The sequence below is a fragment of the Carassius carassius genome, chromosome 29, assembly GCF_963082965.1.
Source record: "Carassius carassius chromosome 29, fCarCar2.1, whole genome shotgun sequence".
NCBI classification, from domain to species: domain Eukaryota; kingdom Metazoa; phylum Chordata; class Actinopteri; order Cypriniformes; family Cyprinidae; genus Carassius; species Carassius carassius.
This window is the reverse complement of record NC_081783.1, coordinates 10,894,966-10,915,965: the sequence shown is the minus strand read 5'-3', so window position 1 is coordinate 10,915,965 and position 21,000 is coordinate 10,894,966. Positions and strand designations below refer to the sequence as shown.

The 21,000-nt window shown below is 37.4% G+C and overlaps 5 protein-coding genes across 6 annotated transcripts; 2 read left to right on the top strand and 3 right to left on the bottom strand.

The window, feature by feature from the left end:
- Positions 1 to 327: 327 nt before the first annotated feature.
- On the bottom strand, positions 328 to 2,229 carry LOC132109615 (heterogeneous nuclear ribonucleoprotein A0-like). The gene has a single exon (XM_059515845.1). It carries the CDS (start codon positions 2,172 to 2,174, stop codon positions 1,299 to 1,301), a length of 876 nt encoding a protein of 291 aa, XP_059371828.1. The 5' UTR covers positions 2,175 to 2,229; the 3' UTR covers positions 328 to 1,298.
- Positions 2,230 to 3,604: 1,375 nt separating this feature from the next.
- LOC132109614 (heterogeneous nuclear ribonucleoprotein A0-like) lies at positions 3,605 to 6,059 on the bottom strand. 2 transcript variants are annotated; one of them, XM_059515843.1, is made up of 3 exons: positions 4,939 to 6,059; positions 4,066 to 4,139; positions 3,605 to 3,786 (listed from the first exon to the last, which is right to left on the bottom strand). In XM_059515843.1, exon 1 carries the CDS (start codon positions 6,004 to 6,006, stop codon positions 5,080 to 5,082), a length of 927 nt encoding a protein of 308 aa, XP_059371826.1. In that variant the 5' UTR covers positions 6,007 to 6,059; the 3' UTR covers positions 3,605 to 3,786; positions 4,066 to 4,139; positions 4,939 to 5,079. The 2 variants fall into 2 exon arrangements, with proteins under 2 accessions (XP_059371826.1, XP_059371825.1); XM_059515842.1 differs by lacking the exon at positions 4,066 to 4,139.
- A 1,829-nt stretch (positions 6,060 to 7,888) lies between these two features.
- Positions 7,889 to 14,315, top strand: spdl1 (spindle apparatus coiled-coil protein 1). Its single transcript, XM_059515841.1, has 12 exons — positions 7,889 to 8,031; positions 8,478 to 8,642; positions 8,754 to 8,930; positions 9,227 to 9,421; positions 9,525 to 9,678; positions 11,537 to 11,631; positions 11,894 to 12,004; positions 12,085 to 12,225; positions 12,311 to 12,414; positions 12,495 to 12,682; positions 13,107 to 13,386; positions 13,922 to 14,315. Exons 2-12 carry the CDS (start codon positions 8,478 to 8,480, stop codon positions 14,079 to 14,081), a joined length of 1,770 nt encoding a protein of 589 aa, XP_059371824.1. The 5' UTR covers positions 7,889 to 8,031; the 3' UTR covers positions 14,082 to 14,315.
- Positions 14,316 to 15,091: 776 nt separating this feature from the next.
- Positions 15,092 to 17,373, top strand: LOC132109311 (nucleotide exchange factor SIL1-like). Its single transcript, XM_059515320.1, has 9 exons — positions 15,092 to 15,172; positions 15,250 to 15,382; positions 15,459 to 15,558; positions 15,635 to 15,740; positions 15,822 to 16,010; positions 16,095 to 16,216; positions 16,468 to 16,564; positions 16,679 to 16,843; positions 16,942 to 17,373. The coding sequence occupies exons 1-9, from the start codon at positions 15,092 to 15,094 to the stop codon at positions 17,308 to 17,310; spliced, it is 1,362 nt and encodes a 453-aa protein (XP_059371303.1). The 3' UTR covers positions 17,311 to 17,373.
- Positions 17,374 to 18,003: 630 nt separating this feature from the next.
- On the bottom strand, positions 18,004 to 20,552 carry LOC132110124 (protease inhibitor 2-like). The gene is made up of 4 exons (XM_059516721.1): positions 20,424 to 20,552; positions 19,581 to 19,603; positions 18,383 to 18,486; positions 18,004 to 18,295 (listed from the first exon to the last, which is right to left on the bottom strand). The coding sequence occupies exons 1-4, from the start codon at positions 20,470 to 20,472 to the stop codon at positions 18,241 to 18,243; spliced, it is 231 nt and encodes a 76-aa protein (XP_059372704.1). The 5' UTR covers positions 20,473 to 20,552; the 3' UTR covers positions 18,004 to 18,240.
- Between the last annotated feature and the right edge of the window lie 448 nt (positions 20,553 to 21,000).

The window sequence follows — 21,000 nt, the reverse complement described above, 5'->3', positions numbered from 1 at the left end:
TATGAATATGGCTGTTGGCTAAGTTTGGTCTCTAAACACCATCTTTTTATGAGATGTGGTGATCCAAAGGCTATATTAGGAGATATGCATTAGCAGATGATGTCCATTTGGAGTACGTTTCACTGGCATTAAAGTTCTCATTCGCATAGCCAACATATAACACAATTAAAAGCTCATATATTAACCTAACTGGTTGTGGGCTTATGAAACTCTTACAAATTTACCTCTACACTACCAGCCAAAAATTTGTAATTAGTGAGACTTAATGTTTTTGAATGAGGTGTTATACTCAACATGCCTGTAAATTAAACCATAACAAAATTCATCTTAAAATAACCAATACAGATTTTAATATGTTTTATTCAAAGCATGGATGCAACGCCAGCATCCATTACTCCAGTTTTCGGAGTCACATAATCCTGCAGAAATCACCAATACAGTGGTTTTCAACCCTGGTCTTGGGGACTCACCACTTTGCACATTTTGTATGGCTCCCTTAACAGACATGCCAGAGATCAACTCATAAGTGCTCCATGAACTCAGCGGAGTGTGTCAGATAAAGAATACATACAAAATCTGAAAACCACTGTTACCATTACACAGATTTGGTGACTTCAGAATAAGGGTTTACAAAATATATTGCGCAAATCATAGTACACTTATGCCTACACATTGCATATTCCTGATAAAATGCATCAAATGGCTCAGTATATAGTACCCAAAACACAAAGGAATATTTGCCCAAGAGCTTAAGAGACATCAAAAACGTGAAAGCATTATGAAAAGATCAAAAGACATTTGAAGAAATGGACCATACAGACAAGGTTTATGAAAAAAAAAAAAAGTTGTTTAATGGTCAAAATGCTCTTAAAATGGCAACGGTTGGATCAAATTAAATATTACTTAAAATAGTTTTATAATAGGAACTGTGTAATACCATTAAAACAGAAATTAAGTTGCATTTTAAAACAAAAGGCAGTCATGAAGTGAAACAATGAGCTGCTTAAATTTCATTACCCCTGAGTTTCATCTCAAACGATGGACAGGCAATAAACCGAAAACAGATCATACAGAAGCCTACACGGTTTTTACCAGGCTTGACTTGCGTTAAACATGACCACTTCAACTTAAAGAAAACGCAATGCGTGTCTGCTGGTACTGGTAATGGCACAGAACATCTCATTTATACCCAATACCAATCAATTAGTTTTAAAAGTCCAGTGTCCAAGTAGTTTGCGTAAAAAAAAAAAAAAAAAAAAATAATCGAACTACAGTTTAAAAGAGTCACATCTGTGCTTCTAATATCCACCATAGCCGCCTCTTCCATATCCACCACCTCCGCGTGGGTAGGGCGCACTGCTCCTGCCGGGATAGTAGCCCGTTTTCACAGCGCCGTAACCTGAAGGCTGCTGTCCATAACCCTCACCGAAGTCACTGTAGCCATTCCCGGTACCGTATCCGCTGCCCATCTGGTCGCTATAGCCTCCTCCGTAGCTACTTTGGCTTTCGTAGCTGCCATCGTTACCGTAGCCGCCGTTCTGATAGCTGTAGTCGCTATAGTAACCACCTCTTCCGCCGCCGTAGCCGCTTCCCCGGCCCATTCCTCGGCCTCCCCTGCCGCCGCGACCGCCGGCACCTTGCATCTCCTGTTTGGTGAGAGCCTTCTTCACCTCCACCTTATGTCCGCTGATCACGTGGAACTTCATTACGACGGCTTTATCGGCGGAGTCGTTGTCTTCAAAGTAAACAAAACCGAAACCTCGCTTTTTCCCGGTGTCTTTGTCGGTGATGACCTGAGCCTTCTCGATAGCACCGAACTGGGAGAAATACTCTTGGAGGTGTTCGTCCTCGATGTCGTCTTTTAGTCCCCCGACAAATATTTTCTTGACCTTGGCTAGTGCCTCCGGTCTACCGGCGTCTTCCCGGGCCACCGCTCGCTTCAGATCCACGTTGTTCCCGTCAACGACATGAGGCCTAGCTGCCATGGCGGCGTCTGCTTCCTCGACGCTCGAGTACGTTACAAAGCCGAAGCATCGGGAGCGCTGCAGCGGCTGGTTCATCACCACCACGCAGTCGGTCAGCTGTCCATATTGTTCAAAATGTGCCCGCAAGCCTTCGTCGGTTGTTTGGACGTTCAGGCCGCCAACAAACAGTTTACAGAGCTGGTTAGTCATTTTCTTACAATGGACGTACTGACTGAGAACACGCGGAGTGGAAGAAAGAAGTCAATGCGTTTCCTTTTCTGCGCGTCAACACATACGTAGTGGACTCTGATTGGATACAAAGCAAAGCACTTAAATCAAACCCATCCTTAATTAGCAAGACGCATTGTTGCCTGGAACTAGAATCAAAGCTAATTTGTGAATCCATTCGATTTGGATTTAAAAATGTATTTTTGTAGTAAGCACATTAGTAAATGTGTTATATGTGAACTTGTACATGCATGTAGCAAATGCCATTCTTCACTGAATACAGGAAATATAAGGGAATTGGAAAAGTGCGACCATTTTTTTTTACCATTTCTATTGTATTTAAAAAAAAAACTTTGTTATACCCATTATTGTAGTATTTATTTTGCTGCAAATATTATTTGTGTTCAATTTATATAAAATATATTTTAAATCTCTGTACTGTCCAGTGGTAAATTTCTAAAAGCCAAGAAATCACACTACACCATTACAAACCCCATTACAAAGTTAAATCCTATTTTAAAACAATTTTTACAAGTTTATTGCCGGTTTACCATATTATGATGGCAGTTCATGGTGAGCAAAACTACTCTACACAAATGAGTTTCAGTTATTCTAAAAAGTATATTTTTATTAGAAAAATATATTTTGTGGAATAGCCTGAAAGCCCCATGAACAACCTCAAGGTAACTTTAGTTAGATTGTTTAAGTGGAAGTTTTAAGTGAGATCAGATGTTTGGTTTTTGTTGCGGTCACCAATGTGGTCTGCTTTATGTATCTTCAAGTGATTTTTGCACAAAAAAAGGAAAACATTCTTGTTAATGTTAAAACATTTAACATTCACAAAAGTATTAAATTAATCCTAACTACTATTCAATCTTAAACATATGTATAAAGTGAAGAGATCAGACATAAGATTACATACCATTTTACAAAAAAGATTAGCACAGCTATTGCTTTTAGATTACATTCATAAATGTTAAGACACCCAGAAAATTTCAGTAAAAATCAGTAAAGTACCTGACTTACTGCTTCCTTACCAATGTATTTGCAAGAAAAGGGTTACAGTTATTCTTTATAGTGCAAATAGATTTAAAAAAAAATGGTGTGCAAGAATATATATTTTAAATGCATACCAAAATCAGAGTGCCTGCATCAATATTACAATGCATAAATACTCAGTACTGTGTAGCTGCTGTAGAAAGAGCTGTTTGCATGTTATGAAAGTCAAATTTAAAAGTGATGCTTTAAATCCCCCTGCCTAATCTATTTGACCACCTGTGTAGGCACATGCGCACAAATCCATCTCAAATTAATCTCTCTCAAACACACAAGAATAATTTCAACAAACTTTATTAAAATGTATTCAAATATTTATAAGAACAAAAAAAGACACTAAAAACACAAAAAAATGGTTTCAATGTTTTTTATTAAAATGTAAACATTTATAAAATTATATAAAAAATATATATAAAAAAAATTCCATGTCATCATTTCACCAGTCCATTATTAAAATCATAACTACTCTGTGGATTGTGTAGATAACCAAACTCCATGGCCACAGTTGATCTGGGCAGAGTCCGGAATCCAAGGTTTCCTAAGGAGGAAGACAGGAAGAAAGGGGAACACATTAGTCATGCAAAAAAAAAATAAAAAAAAATTGCTCAAGAGAAAAAAAAATCCTTAAAATAGCATAGCAAGTAAAGGCCCTAATAAGCAGCGGTGTTACAAACCCAAATTCCATCGCATCAGGTCTTGTAAAGTCCACTTGACTTATGGAGACTAATTAAAAACAACTTAAGGAATAAATATAAACCATTTATAAAAAAATTGCAATACTTGACCAACACGTAGTGAAGACAGGTTGATTACATACCTAGATCGCAGGGTGATATCCTAATGAGATATTTCAGTCCTATCACAATCGCACCCAGGTACTGAACAGGTTCCCTGTACAAACAAACTGCTACAGCTATTTTGAAGTACTGGAATAACTGAAAGAACACCTATATTTGGGAATCAAAAGTAAATAAACCATAAACACTATATAAATATATAGCACTGAATGTGGGGCAGTGTTAGGTTGATGTCAAGTAGTAATACAACTACATATAATATATATGCTTAAATGACTATCTCAGGTGTGGAGGACAACCTTCAAAGTCTTAACAGCCAAAACGCCGTCTGAAAGGATAATTAAGCTGTGAAACTTTTATTTAAAAGTAACATACAATTGCATATCAATGTTTAACAATACTGGATTGATCTGAAGACATAATATACAATACACAAGAGAATGTTGGAAGTAAATGATGCTCATACAGCGTTGAACTGAACATGAGTGGGTTTCCGCGCTGGTTTACAAAATAAAAGACATAAGGAAGCCTAATCTATCCCATCATGATAAACTAGTTTGGAAAAAATCGTGGTGGGTTTTATACAGACGAACAAACTCAAAACTGCATGCGTTTACCCCCCCCCATGACAATAGGCAACAGTTTATATAGAAAAAAGGTCTAAGTTACTGAAAATGCATTTGACAACAAATCGCCAGTTTAACAAAACTGATTTTTTAAAACGAATGGGTTACGAACAAATCGCATCTTTAAAAAAAAAGAAAAGAAAACAGCCAGGGCCAACTTTTCTGCATACCCTAAAACGTGGAAAATAAATGATATATAATAGAACGTGTCCTAAAACTAAAGCTGGTCGAGCAAGTCAGGTTTCTGGGAAGAGATCTTCTTCCTACCTGTGAAGAATTGAGGTCTTTAAGGTACGCGTTCACAGTGTCCGCCATCTCTTGCATGGCCGGGTGAATGAGCCCAATGTGGAAACCGAGAGAGCCTGGGGGAGGGGGGAGGCAGCTTTCTGAGTCTTCTTCCAACGCGCTTTAGTAGCCCCCGTAGCCACCCCTGCCGTATCCAGACCCGCCGCCACGGGAGTAGGGGGCTCCGCCTCTGCCGGCGTACGTGTTTCCACTCTTCATGGGCCCGTAGCCGGAGGACTGCTGGCCGTATCCGCTGCCAAAGTCACTGTAACCGTTACCACCACCATAGCCTCCCATCTGTTCGCCGTAGCCTCCTCCGTATCCACCCCCGTAGCCTCCACTTGCATAGCCGCCGCCGTAGCCGCCATCACTGCCGCCGTAGCCTCCGCCATAGCCACCCCCGTAGCCGCCGTAGCCTCCTCTCCCGCCGCCGAAGCCATTTTGATTCCGCCCCATACCTCTTCCTCCTCCTCCTCTCCCCCTGCCGCCCCGAGCTCCGCCGGCTGCCTGGATCTCTTGTTTCGTGAGCGCTTTCTTGACCTCCACTTTGTGTCCGTTGATCATGTGGAACTTGAGCACGACGGCTTTGTCGGCCGAGTCGTTATCTTCGAAGTGGACAAAGCCGAATCCACGCTTCTTGCCGGTGTCTTTGTCGGTGATGACTTCGGATTTCTCGATCATGCCGAACTGCGAGAAATACTCGGTGAGGGTGTTCTCCTCGATGTCTTCTTTTAAGCCTCCGACGAATATCTTTTTGACTTTGGCGAGTGCTTCGGGTTTCCCGGCGTCCTCGCGAGCCACGGCTCTCTTCAGCTCCACGGTTTTACCGTCTACCACATGTGGCCTGGCGGCCATTGCGGCATCAGCCTCCTCTGCGGTGGAGTACGTTACGAAGCCGAAACAACGAGACCGCTGCAGTTGATCGTTTTGGACCACCACGCAGTCCGTTAGTGTCCCGTACTGTTCAAAATGAGCGCGGAGCCCATCGTTGGTTGTTTGGACGTTCAGGCCACCAACGAAAAGTTTGCAAAGCTGCTCCATTGCTGACATATCGTTCCACTAAACCGCCGTAACGACTCTACTGTTAAAGAAAGGGCCTTTTTTAAACGACTGTCGTCATGACGCAGTGTCCTCTCCTGCAGTAAGCCCCACCCTGGAAAAGGCGGGCTTTGTGGAATTGTGTCAAAAAAACTGTTTAAAAAAAACAAAATAAAAATATCACTGCATTTTACAAAGCATTTTGAAAAACCAGTTATAACGTATAAAATGTGAAATAAAAAAATACAAAATTGTATAATTGTGAATGTCAAATTAAAATATAATTTTTAAATAAACCTAATTTTAAAATGAATTCTCAAATATGGATTTTATTTTCTACAACGTGGTAGGTAAAGTTAGTTCAATCATTTGTAATTTATGTAATAGCACAAAATGTGAAAGTCACTTAAAATGCTAACTTTTTCTATTCATAGGTCTAAAATTTAGAATGCATTTTTTGAAGGAACCCATCTAGAAAATGTTAATTCTCTGTAGGGTTTAACAACAACCTAAAAAGTTGAATCTACATGATGATGGCAGCTTAATTGTCTAAAAATTATATAGGCCTATGGATTTTGATTAGTGGTAACATGAAATAGTTAAATCCTATTTTAATGTATTTATTTAGATTATTTATATTCACACATGTAGGCTATCGGCCTATGTGCACACACACACACAAATATATTATTTTCTAGTCAATGTGTGGCCAGTGGAAAAGTCAGACATCACAGCAAAACGTGCTTGCTAACTAAAGCTGAATTTTATAATGAACTTTATAACTTTATAAAGCTGTTCTGTTTTATTTGAGTTTCATTGAGAGGGCAGATACATGACTTTTCCTCTCAGCATGAGCAATAGGAACTGATAGGCGAGATCTGCATAACAGATGAAATGTCTGGAGTCAGCACTTTACAGATATTTGGTGACACTTAATGTTGATGGGCGGAGATTGTGTCTTTGTATGAGAATATCTCACCTTTTAATATGCAAAACACATCCACTGTCTAAGTGTGAGATGAGGTATCAAGCTGTTATAGCTGCTTATTTTGAATTGACCTAAAGACTTTAGATATGCAATATGACTAACTGTATTACATACTAAGGTAGAAATGCATTACTTTTGGCCTTATCCAAATGACACAAGAAGTATGAGGATGTGATTCATGGGTTCTACACCTGGTATTTAACATTTACAAATCTGATCAGTTCTTGTGATCAGGTCACCCAAGAAAGGTGTTAATACCTGGTTTAAATAGGGCCATGTTGTTTGCCAACTCAGTGTATTTAGAAACTAAAAGCAAGGAATTTGGACCCGTTGACAACCTCCCCAGGAACCCTATGTATGTTAAGTGATGTGTAACTCCCTCCACCCTCACACTTCCTGAAGTTAAAAACACCTAATTTTCCAGTGCACTAATGTCATTCAAAATACTTCATATATTCTGTTTCATAACCATTGTTTATTACAATGTCATTTATACCAAGGACAGGACTTTAAATAGACCCACACAAATAATGAAATGCAATTTACAACTTATACTTTTATTCAGCAAGGAAGGACACATTAAATTGATCAGTAACAGAACTATTACTCAGTAATAGTAAAACATTTATAATGCTACAAAAAACAAACAAACTAATAAATACTGTCCTTTCGAATTAATCAAATAATCCTGAAAAAAAGAATGTTAGGGTTTCCTTTAAAACAACATTAAAGAGACTTCTTATGAAAACATAAAATAATCTTGCTTTTGAATGGTATTGTATTTGTTGTATCCCAGCCAGTCATTATTAAAAAAATTTTTTTTTTGTATACTATGTTCTTGTTTAAATAAAGCATTCTCAGTTAAATGTATGACCACTGAGTGAGATTGGAGAGACTAGAGGGCGCTATTGGGGTGTTTTGTAAAGGATAGTAAATCTCGTGTTTTCTCGCGATACGTGATTGACGACTGCTGCAGAATTCAAACTAGCCGTTTGAAACAAACTTCTAGAGCTAGAAAGCGGTTAGGGCATTTCATTCTTCAGTATAAGGTTGGTATCGCCAAATTTGAAACCTAAATGTAAACACTTTTAGATATTTATTTTGTTGTGTAGCTGTGAATTAAATGTGACATTATAAAAACGTTCTTATTACTAGTGCCACGCGATGTTTTTGTATCGAAGTTCGCAGTTAGCGCTTCGTAACAAACTAATGTGTTTAACGCTATAGTGATAAAAACATCAGATTATGTTATCATTTACTCATCCTCATGCTGTTCCTGACCTATTTGACATTCTTTCTTAAATGAAAATAGGAGAATCACTGTTACTATTAGGACAAAGATGAAATGAAAGTGAATGGGCTGTAACGTAGTGGGGCAAACATTTTAAAGACACACACACACATATACGTTATATATTTTTATATCTCATGAGAGAGACAAAAAGAGTACAAATTCCTCTACACAGGTAAATTATAACATATTCTCTGATTTTAGATGTCAGATCTAGAGGATGAGATTAAAGTGTTGCGGCGGAAGGTCCAGGAAGGAGAAGAGGCTCTTCAGAGGGCTGGGCAGTATGGACTTCAACTCTTGGATGACAAAATGGATCTGCACAACAAATTGGAGGAACAACGAATTGAGATGTCCAATGTCATTGAGGTACTTACCCAGCATTTTATCGCCACAGTATGACAATTGACAGTACTGTTTATCTGTTAACGAGTCCTTAAATGTGGTAAAATAAAATTTTACCATGTTCTCTAATTGCAGGCCCTGGAACAAGAGAAATACTCGTTACAAAGGGAAACTGAGTTAAAGGCCCGGATGCTGGAGAGTCTGCGATCAGAATTTGATCTTGTCAAAACCCAACAGAAACATCAAATGGAGCAGCAACAAACTCTGCTGGAGAGGAACCATGCACTTGAGCTCAGTGATTTAAAAAATAAGGTCAGTATATTTACTGTTTTCATCTTCAAAAGTAGTGTTTTATTTTCTTCTCTATTTATGAACCAGAAGTTGCCATTGGATTCATTTATCTTCAATGTTTTAATCCATTTAAATCCAAGTATGTAACTTTTTTTGTGTTAAAATTATTTCTGATAATTTGATAAAGGGGTGAGTGGGCAGGAAACCTATAAACCATTTTAAATTTAAAGTAGTAGCAAAAAAAGCATAATTTCAAAAACTTACTCATTGTGTAACTTATTGTCCTGAAAATAAATATCTCATATCTTTCTTTGTAGTTGGAAAAAATTAAGACCGATTTAGAGGAGGCTCAACTTGCTGGGAAGCAGATGAGACACAAGTTGGACCAGCAGTCTGAAGCCCTAAACAGCAAAACCGAAGAACTTCGTGTCCTTACAGAACGTGCACATGAAACCATGTCCTCAGAGATCCTTGAGCTGCAAATGCAGAATATGAATATGGAATCAGCAATGGTAAAGTACTTCACTATCTTTATTTTTAATTGAAGAACATGGTTTCATAGAAATTAGAAATGTCAGTGTGCACTTGGTGCTGAAGTGTGACCTTGTCTTGCAGGAGACTTTGGAGCAGGAGCTTCAGGAGGCAAGATACAAAGAAGAGCAATTACATTTGGCCAACACCACCCTCCAAAGACAACTAGAGAGACTCACAGAAGAGAAGGAAGAGAGAGAGAAAGAGGCAGTGTCCTGCTACAATGCTTTGGAGGCATGTCTATAGTAAACATTTTAGAAAAAACAACAACCTGTATTTACACTACCTTTTAAAATAATGTCGGTAAGATATTTTAATAGAAGTACTTTTTTATATTTATATTTTAATAAACGCAGCCTTGGTGAGCCGCTCTTGTGGCTCACCAAGGCTGCGTTTATTTGATAAAATACAGTAATAATGTGAAATATTACAATTTAAAGGGGTCATATGACGTTGCTAAAAAGCACATTATTTTGTGTATTTGGTGTAATGCAATGTGTTTATGCAGTTTAAGATTCAAAAAACACATTTTCCATATATAGTACATTATTGTTTCTCCTCTATGCCCCGCCTTTCTGAAATGCGTTGATTTGGACAAAACTCATCGTTCTAAAAAGGTGAGCTTTGATTGGCCAGCTATCCGTGCATTGAGATTGACCAAATGCCGCAAGCGTGTGATGGAAATGTTACACCTCTTAACAAACTGTCATGCCGTCTCCCAACAGGACAAGACTCAATCCAGCTGCTCTGCTCGTGCACATCCCATCATCGGTTCTCTTTAGCAGTTCAGTCAATGTACTGTTAGGAGTAACTGATTGACTCAAGATTAGTTTATTTTTTGTATCAGAGGCAGTGTCAGGCACGTTTATGAACTGAATAGCTTAAGTTATTTGTGGATTAGTGCATACTGGAGACGCAAACCATTTCAAACGATTCAGTTTGATTTGGTGAACTGGTTCGATCCATTTAAAAAGAATGATTCGTTCTCGATCCGGACATCACTATACTAGACAAAACCAGTAAAAACCCATTACAATCAAGGCATTTGTTGCATTCAGTGGGGATGTAATTACTGATTATAATGACTTATACTCTCTTTATGCGTTGCGTATATCACTGTGTATACATAAAACTATGTCTGCATTTGTGATGGGAGAAACAAGAAGTGTACTCTATACTGCTCAAAACTCACATTTGAATCATCAGTGGCAAATTATTTAAATATAAAAAACCTAACGTTATTTAAAGGCTGTGAGTCAGAAGTGGCAGACTGTCCTTGCAAAGTTGGAACTGCCTCGCTTTATAGAAACAACTGTTGTGCCACAGAGGCACTTTAGGCTACTGGTTCAGGAAACGGTCTTCACCCTCCATAAAATGCGCAGCACACATCTGAATATTTGGGTCGAACTGTTCTGGAACAGTGTTGTAAATACAATTTAACCATTGATTTTTAGTGTTTCTAGTTCTAGTGTGTCCTCTTTTAGAAAACCAGTGAAACACAGCGTGTCCTCCACAACATGGAGCCGGCTGTATCAGCGAGAATAAAAGTTACCTTTCTTTGTGTGAAAATTTGGGTGGCGTAATGCAAATCTTCTGTTCTCTTTGGATTTTAGACTTTAATCTTTGCAACTTTACAGATCTTCTTTATGCACCATAAGCTCGTAACACTCCAAAGAGATAGGAAAACTTGAAATCACATCATATGACCCCTTTAAGAGAACTTTTTTTGTATTTTAATATATTTCAAAATGTAGTTTATTCCTGTGATGGCAAAGCTGTGGTTTTCAGCAGCCATTATTACAGTCATTAGTGTCACATGATGCTGCAGGAATCAATTTTGGATGTTAATTTGGTGCTGATGAAATTTTTTTTTGGTGTTGGTGGCAGCTGTGCTGCTTGATTTTTATTTTTTTTGAGGGGGGGGGGGGGGGGGGTTGATAAATAGAAAGTTGAAAAAACAGAATTCTGATGCACATTTTCTTCGCTGATTCAGTGTAAAACATAATCAAGTGAAAGATCTATTATTTTTTTTTTAGATTAATAATTTTAGATTTAATTAATAAAATGACATTATTTGTTCTTTTCAATGTAGAAAGCTCGTGAAGCCAACCAAGACCTTCAAATCCAGCTGGAACAGGTGTTGCAGCAGGCACAAGATCCAAACAGCAAAGGCAATTCCTTGTTTTCTGAGGTACATAATTAAGCATTGCTTCTACTACCGTACTTATGACATTTATGTCTGCTAAGAGATTTCATTATAACTCTAGCTTAATTTTGAAAGCATCTGAAAAACATTTTATAATACCTATGCAATACCCCTTTTTTTTGGTTAAAAAATACATAGTAAAATTGCTATAAACTGTTAATATATATAGAAATGGTTATTACTAAATGTTTCAAGGGGTTATACTTAAATTCCTTTGTGCCATGACACAAAATATTTGGATTTGCAGTTAGAGGACAAGAGAGCAGAGATGGAGCGGCAGCTGAACAGCATGAAACGACAACACGAGTCTCTACAAAAGCAGCATGCTCTTACCAAGCAACATATGCACCGCATGAAGGTAATTAATGTTTTATGACAAATGTTTTATGTTTTATTTTAGGTTGTATTTTTAATTTTTCCTTTTGTCTGCTGTTTTAGATGCAGATAGCCACCCTTATGCAGCTCCAGGGCAACAGGGCTGACCCAGCACAGCTTGAACGATTGCAATTCATGTTATCTGAAAAGAACAATGAGATAGAAAGCCTGATGATGAAAGTAAGAGAACTGGAGAAAGAGAAGGTGAGCTTTGCATATTACATTCAATATAGAAAGTAAAAATATTACAGTTTGAGAAACTAATATTATTAACTCTTGTCACCAACAGATGACCGTAAAAGACCAGCATCCACCTGCCCCCTCTAAAGAGGGCGAACTTGTGGATGAGACTTATTACACAGACCTATTAAAAATGCAACTTTCAAATTCAAAGTAAGTGATCTCTCATTAATTATTTGTACTGGTGGTGTTACCTCAGACTCTTTCAAAGCATATGATATGTATGTGTATAGGAAGGATGCAGAGAAACTGAAGGACGAGTTGTCCATGGCAAGAATGAAGGCTCTCTCTGAAAGTCAGAGAGTGTTGGAGTTGGAGAGGAAACTCTATGGCACAGAGCAAGCACTAAAACAAAGACACAGTGACAATATGAGGCTCCAAGTCAAACTTGAAGAACTAAAGATGAAATATACACCTAATGGTAATTTTTTTCTTCATCTCTGAACCTTAGTTTTGTACATAAGTCAGATTAGAGTGCAACAGTCAGTGTCCGAAAGTAAAAATTACTTTCTTTTTCTCAAGAGTGACATACTGTGATCTACGAAGATGTTAATCATTGGTATAATTGTGCAAAGAACTTTGCACCAATTTAGAATCATGCCAAGCGAATTAAAAAAAGCACTCTTTAGCATCCATTTCCACGAGGCACTGTGAAAGAGGCTGGTATGGTTAGCTGGTTGGTTTGGTTCATGAACTCTTTCATGAAGACTTTCCTAAAAAAAAGTATAGGAAAGGCCACTGAAAAAGTGGGTGGGTACTTTTGCACTCTATTGGTTAACTGCTGAAATAATTCATCTTTGTGCTGCAATTATATGCTGGTAATAAATGTACCCATATGTATTCAGAGGTGAACAAAGCACAAGTACAGAAACGCCGACGGGAGAAGTTTCCTGTACCTGTTCCAGAGGAGAAGTCAGCATCTAGCAAAGAGGAAACTACAACCATGGATACTGAGCCAAGCAAAGGCTCCAGTGAAAATACAGAGGAAGAAACCCTCAGTCATCCCGTTGAGAAGCCGGTTGTGATCCCGTTGCAGTCCGCACAACCTCCAGAACCCAACCCCCGTGAAAGCAAGTCTGTTCGAATCTGCGACGATCCCCCAGTCTGCATTCCCGATGCACCCAGGTCAGTGCCAACCTCTGCATGCCAACCATTCTCCTTTCTCCTGCGCTGTGTCAACTTTACAGTCTTTGTCATCTTCCTCTTCCTGGGTTTTATGAGAACACTCACTCCTCGACCGTCACTTCCCGCTCTGCCTCTCAGGAACCCTATAGCTCGAAGGAACTTATTTTGACATTTAAGCTCATTTGATCTTGGTTTAATGACTACACTATGCGAAGATGGACTGTTAAAACATTGTGAAATGTAGCCTAATATTTGAAATTTAAATACATAGTTGTTAACATTTTGCACTTCAACCGTCAGACCTTTTTGACAGTGACATTAAAATGTTTAATTTAAAAAAACACTCATGTGTCTGTAGCAGTAATGTTAGTTACAGTAATTTGCAATAATTAAAAGTTGAACTTTTAACAAACACTCCTGTGGCAGTAGCAGTAATGGAAGTTGTAATTAACTTGATGCTGTTTTATGACATTTACATTTTAGCACTTGAGGTCTGTATTTTGAACCACCACAAACTGAATGATTTGCCCTGTAGGTCTGCTGTAAGTGACTCCAATAGCAAGAATGAGGATCAAACTCGTCAAAACAGTGAAGCGGAGGAGAACTGGAGAACTGAAAAGAAGAGGAGAAAGTACCAACAGCCCACTCACGTTAGCTCAGAAAAAACTATGGCAAACGAGTGTGCTCAACAGTAGTTTGGCTAATGTAAAATGTGAATCCTTTGTCATTGCTTTTCATAGTTAAAAAAAAAAGGATATTGTGTATGTATTTTACAAGTGTATAATTTACAACATTATTTTGTGGCTTGTCCTTTCTATGCACATGCTTTGTAGAAAAGTTTACTGTTATACTTGTATTAATACTTTGTAATACAGTTCACTATTTGAACTATTTATTAAAAAATTAAAAACTGAACTAATCCAGCCTAATTAATTCATTAACTTTTTTTCAACTTGTGTGCCTATTTTTTCTGTTTTACAACCGTTTACAAACATGCAGTGTATAAGCCATTGTGTTATTGTATACTGAGTACAGTATTGACATTTTATAAATTCTGCTTCAGCAGTATTTGTGCAAATGGTACGTTTATATAACCATTAGTTATTACTATAGCCTTATTGCTGATTGAGGGGGGGGGGTCCATATATACGTAATTAACAGGAAGTTAACATAACATTAATAGCCTTGTCCTATTTTAAAGACGTAATAGAAAAATATATAGATTACAATTTATGTTTAATAATAATAAAAAGCGGTCGGTTGAACTTTCCTTTTATTGTGTCATGAAAAGGTGCATCTTCCTTTAGCCAATCATCGCGACCAGAAAGAATGACGTTTTCCGAAAAATACTCACTTGCAGTAGACTGATTGGTTCACGTATTCCGTCAGGATGGACTGCAGAAATGCACGTGGTTTCTACTTGTTTATTTCTGGATGGTGCTGACGTTGAACCCGGTATATCAACGTGCTTAAACAAAACATTTTGATATTTTTTACGTAGAACGGGCAAATCTGGAATGAGTTAATTTAGTAACCTTGCATCGCCAAAGATTTAGAATATATTTTACTTTCAGCTGGTCTCCTGTGCATAGATGACGTGTGATTTGTTTATCAGATTATTTTTCATGATTTATCTGCGCGTAGATTTCGATTTTCTTTTCTTTTCTTTTTTTTTTCGTACAAGATATTGATAACCAGACGTATAATGCAAAAGAAGTGGAGACTTGGATTGTCAGTCGCCCTCTGGCTTGTCCGTGTTCATCTCGTATGTGCCCACAATAAGAAGGTGAGATCTGTTGTTGCACATCTTAGTATTTATTTTATTGTAACACTTTAATAACATTATATTTTTTGGCTTCTCAGTCACCATCAGCCCTGTCCATCAAAGAAGGCTCTGATGATCATAACAAGGGTGAAGAGACACTATTAGAGGATGACGATTCTGAAGATTTGGAGGTGTTCAGACCTACAGACAAGTGGCAAACTCTCAAACCAGGTGTGTTTATTCCCATGCTGACTGTTGTGAACAGATCAATTCCTTATTTGTCTGTATTTAAATGTAGGTCTTGCAGTTCCAGCAGGCTCTCATGTCAGATTGAATCTTCAGACGGGCCAAAGAGAGGTCAAGATGGGAGAGGAAGAAGGTCTCAAATACTGGAGAGATGGAAATAGGTATAGCGATTAGAAGAATGTTGCAATCTAAAATAAATATGTGTATCACATAGCTTTTTATGCATCATTGGAGCAGGCAAGGGATGATGAACATTCACAGCCCATCATTCACATCTGAAGAGTTGAAAGAGGCTTTGAAAAAGTTTAAAGAAGGAATGGATGATCCTGTGGACTCAAAACAAGTATGTTCATTTCAGTTTAGCACTAGCCATTTGGCTTTGTTATTTGAGTTTTTTTTTTTTAATCAAGTTGTTTGATTATAGGATGTGAATGCAGTGAGGGCTCAATTTCGCCCCATCGAAGAGCTGAAAAAAGACATGGAGGAACTCGACATGCTTGTGGAAACAGATGTTCAAGTTATGAGGAGGCTTTTAAATCAATTTAATAATACCAACAGCACAACTGAGGAAAAAATCAGGGCACTTCTTGATTTGGAGTACCTTGTGCACCAGGTCAACCCTCAGTTATGTTTCTAAAACAAAATGTCTTTTAAATACAGTTCACTGTTTATCAAAGTTACTGAATCCCTTTTATAGGTAGATAATGCCCAGAATTTGGTGTCCATGGGAGGTATGCAACTGGTTATACATGTTTTAAACAGTACAGACATCCGTCTCCAAGAGAGTGCTGCGTTTGTGCTTGGATCTGCTGTTTCAAGGTAAGTGGCATTTTCCTCCATCAAAACGGCTGCTTACACATTATTTAAAGGGTGGTCATGTTTACTGATAACTTCAGCTTTGTGGGCCGAAATCCAGTGATTTCATTAGAAATCCATGCAGTCAGGAGGGATTTCACAATGCAAATTTGGCAACAGGTCTAATTTGGTCAAGCGGATTCTGTACATTTTGTGAAACCTGAATGCACATTTACATTGACACACGCAATCCATTGTCATCTACATTTTTCTAGTAATCCATCAGTGCAAGTTGAGGCAATAGAAGGTGGTGCTTTACAGAAACTGTTGACATTGCTTGGCACTCAGCAACCAATAACTGTAAAGAAAAAGGTATGACCAACCAGAAACCATGGGCATTATGCTGTTAATATGGGTAGTCAATAGTTATTATTTATTAATGTCGAAGAATGCACCATTAACTGTTGACATTCTGATTTAACACAGGTGTTATTTGCTGTGGCATCACTCCTGCGTCACTTCCCATTTGCACAAAGTCACTTTTTGAAACTTGGTGGTGTGCAGGTGCTTAGCGAACTGTTTCAAACATCAGGGACGGAACCTCTGCGTGTGAGAATCATCACAGTTCTCTATGATATGATCACTGAGAAGGTTAATATATTTGTTTATAAGGTTAAACCTTGATACACTACCATCCAGAACAGCAGAACTAATAATAATAGTAATAAAAGTTGTACTTTGTGTTGAAGGAGTTGATGTCACAGGTGGGAATGGACCTTATACCAGATTCGTCTCATCAGGAACGTTTGCGACAGTATGCTGAAGTCTCCCTCCTGCCCGTGTTGGTGGAGCAGGGGTGGTGCAGCCTTGTGCCTGAGCTTTTAGTGTCACCTGAGCATGACTGCAGAGAGAAGGCTCTGCGCACTCTGCTTGCCATGATGGCTCAATGTCAGACTCAATATAAACAAAATCCCGCATTGACAGCCTCTCTTAGTGAACTACAAAAACAGTACCAAGAACTGGTGCTCACAGAGCAGGATGTAGGAGAGCAGGACGGTTATTTTGCGGAGATACTGGCACTTGTGGACACTGTGGTTGTTAAAATGCAACAGGTATAAATTGGTACTGCTGCTGCTTTCTTGGAACACCGTGAACTAATAAAATATTTGAGTTGTAAATGATGGATTTGTCTGGTTGCTCCATTAAGACGGTGGCATACAAATTAGTTTCTTCACCATGCTATTTAACAATTGAAAGAAGAAGAATTTAAATATAATTTTAATAACAAATCAAAAACTTAAAATCAGAATTTTACAGCTGTAGCGCTAGTTTTTAAAAAAAAATTTAAATAATTTTCACAGAATTAGATGAGCAAATGATAAGTAATGATCATTTAAAATGTGTTCAACAAAAAAGGACAACTTCTAAATGTATTTGTAATAAATATTTTAGAAGTGTTCTCCTGGGACTTCTTTCCACTTTTTCCTTCTTTTTAACATTATAATTATCAGATGATTATAATATAAGGACAGTTGTATCACCCTCAATATGTTTTTACTTTTTACTTTATGGCCTTCAAAAAATGTATAAATAAAATGCAATTCAGAAAACAAAAACATTTATATCATAGAAAATATGCTGAAGCTGGTGTATGTATACAATGATTTTTTTTTTTTGAATGATTGAAACAAAAACTAATCATGTATTCATCCATATAATAATTTTTTTAGCTTTTTGAAGATGTTTTTTTTTTTAAATACAAATAATACAAATTCTTGCTTTCCCTTTTAAGGACAGAGTCATAGTACATGTACATTATAAATATGGTTTATTTGAATTACAGTTCTTATTTATTAATAAGATAAAGCTCTTAAATGCTTAATTTTTATTGCATGAAATTACATGTTGACAAAGCGATGTCTGAAAAAGTTCCAATAGCATACATCATTATATGATACTGATTAACATATGACAGAAAATCACTGGTAGTTGCTGTAGTATCTAAATGGAAAGCCATTTTGGATGCCATAGATGTAACCGCTGTGAGTTTAGGAGGTCTCACACACTCCTTTGTGCTTTAGGCTGATGTTCTTGTTATGCTGCCTAAAGAGAGAAGACAGGTTAGAAGAGGTATAAATACTGATTGAATTGCTGTACATTGATGTACATTTTTACACATTGCTCACGTACTTGTTCTCCCAGTGTAGCATGCACTCATTGGAGTATGTGACTTCATCATCTCCACACACTGGAACGTACTCACGAGTACATCCAAAATCAGGAACATTGTTCCCCTATTATGAAGATTTCAGAAAGATTCCCAAAATAAAACCAAATATCATGACACTTTACCTCCATTTTATTTGATTATACTCTACAGCTGTTCAAAAGTTTGGGGTCAGTAAATTTAATTTTTAAAGACAATAATCATTATAAGCAAGGCCACATTAAATTGATCAAAAGTGACAGTAAAAACCATGTATAATGTTACAAAAGATTTCTATTTTAAAATAAATGCTAAAAAATTCTAATCATCAAAGAATCCTGAAAACAGTGTGACAGTTTTCCAAAAAAAAATGTTTCTTAAACACCAAATCAGCATTATTTCTGAAGGAACGTGTTACACTAAACACTGGAGTATGGCAATGAAGGAGTGGATGACGAGTTGCCATATCTTTCATACTGATATTAATTATATTATTACATGATTTCTTGTTTGACTATTAATCAATTTATGGCAAGAGTGAAATGTGTAACCTTATGTGCGCTTATGAGATATTAAAGATTTTTCCTCAAGATTAATGTCCACATATTATGTGTGTGTATCCAACCGTAATGATAAGACACTCGCCAATGCTAGAAAGCCTTGAATTTTAGATAAGTTCTCTGTGTATGTGTGTTAGTATCTGTCTGTACAGGGAGAAGCTCAGACAGTCCCAGGACAAACGATCAACTGCCAGTGTCCAGCGTTTCAGATATACGTCTTTGGAGAGTTTATCTAGGTTTTGGAACCAATCAGAATTTTCTTGACTTATGTATTGACGCAATTAGTATCCTCTGTCAGGGTATAACTGTGGTTGATTTTGAGTTGTACGGGGGCGGCCTACGAACTCCGTCGAGAGCATTGAAGCTGACTTCTGCTGATGAAATTGTAAACTATTTTCTTAAAGTAAAATTATTATTATTAATTGAACTCATCTCTGACTCTTGGTCTTCATTGCGACATATCTGGTCCTTGGGTTATCTGTAAATTCCCCTACAGCAATTTTAATTCTAGTGTATTTTTGTTCAAATAAATGCAAACTTGCTGAGCATAAAACATAAAAAATCTGATATAGTTACTGCAACATCTGGTAACTTTAAAATGACTGGTTTTACTTTAACTTACCTCGCTCTGTTGTGCTTCTGCCACTGTGGAAATAAAATTTAAAAATTGTATATTATTATGAGAAATAAACCAGGAAAGGCACTAGTTTTTCCCTGTTGAAATTCCAGAGACTTCGGAGAAAAAAAAAAAAAAGTGGCTAAGCAAGTTTTGTACTTTCTATTAATTTTAACCTGTTGTACATTTAACTTGAATAGCAGGTACGTTACGTATTTGCTCGTCTTTTTCTTTCTTTCTCCCTTTTGTTATGATCTTTGTAACTTCAAATACAATGAATGCCCTTGACTTTAATGTTCTTGAGCGTATTTGCATAGATTAAAGGGATACATTTTCCTTCAATACTTCAGAAGGCTGTGGTCAGAGAATCAGGCTGGATAAAGGATAACTAACCCTATGTCAACTATACAACTTTTAGATTCTGCCGTTTCTGTTCATATTTTCTAATTTTTTAAAACAGCAAAAGGTCTGGCAGTATCCCAGTTCTCATCAGTGTCATGTCAGCTATCATGGATCTCTACAACATGGACCCATTCCAAAATATCACAGAGTGGGTCTGTCTGGGTCCATGAATAATGGGTCTAAATAACAAACGTTTCATCTTGTGAGCAAATGATGTAAAGTCACCATCCATATGTTAAAGAAACATTGTGTATCTGAAACATGACACTTATTGTGACACATCAGTGTCACATGATGTATGTTAAACAATAGTATTAGCTTGAGTAAGTATAAATCTGGATTTGGTTTTAATTAATAATTATTACACAATATTACATTTAAATTTAATCATTTAGCAGATGATATTCACATTTGATTGTATTTATAAATGACAATTTTGATACATACCAGAGAGGTAAAAGAGAACAGAAACGCAGACCAGGATAGCAAACTTCATGGTCACGGTCGTCGTGCGAGTCGAGAGTGGGAAATTCGGCAGCTATATCTTTGTAGCCAGGGCTCTGTAGTTATATAGCTTTTTAAATTACCAACACTCCTCCCTCCCTCTCATTGTTCCTACGCAGAAAGAACCTGACGGGTGACATTCATGCAATGGTCCACAAACAATGACTAAGGGCATTTGGGACTGAGGTCATTTGTTTGTGGTTTCTAGATAAGAGAAATCTTCGTCAACCAAGTGCATCCTAAAGAAACTGCTTCTGCTTCTTACTATTTATCCTGACTTTTTAATAAATAGAAATAGCAACAGAAAGCCATGCTTAGAAGAATAAAGTCCCCCTTGTCCATGATAGGAGCAAAGCTAGATAATCGGGTCTAAATAATAGTCTCTTTTTACATAATGACTAACTACATGAAATCACAAAATGCTTGTTGCAGAAAATGATGGGTTGTTACCTGTAATTGTTTCACGGTCAGTAAATGCCTCAATTTCAAAATCTCCATGGGCTTCACATATGCAGTAATT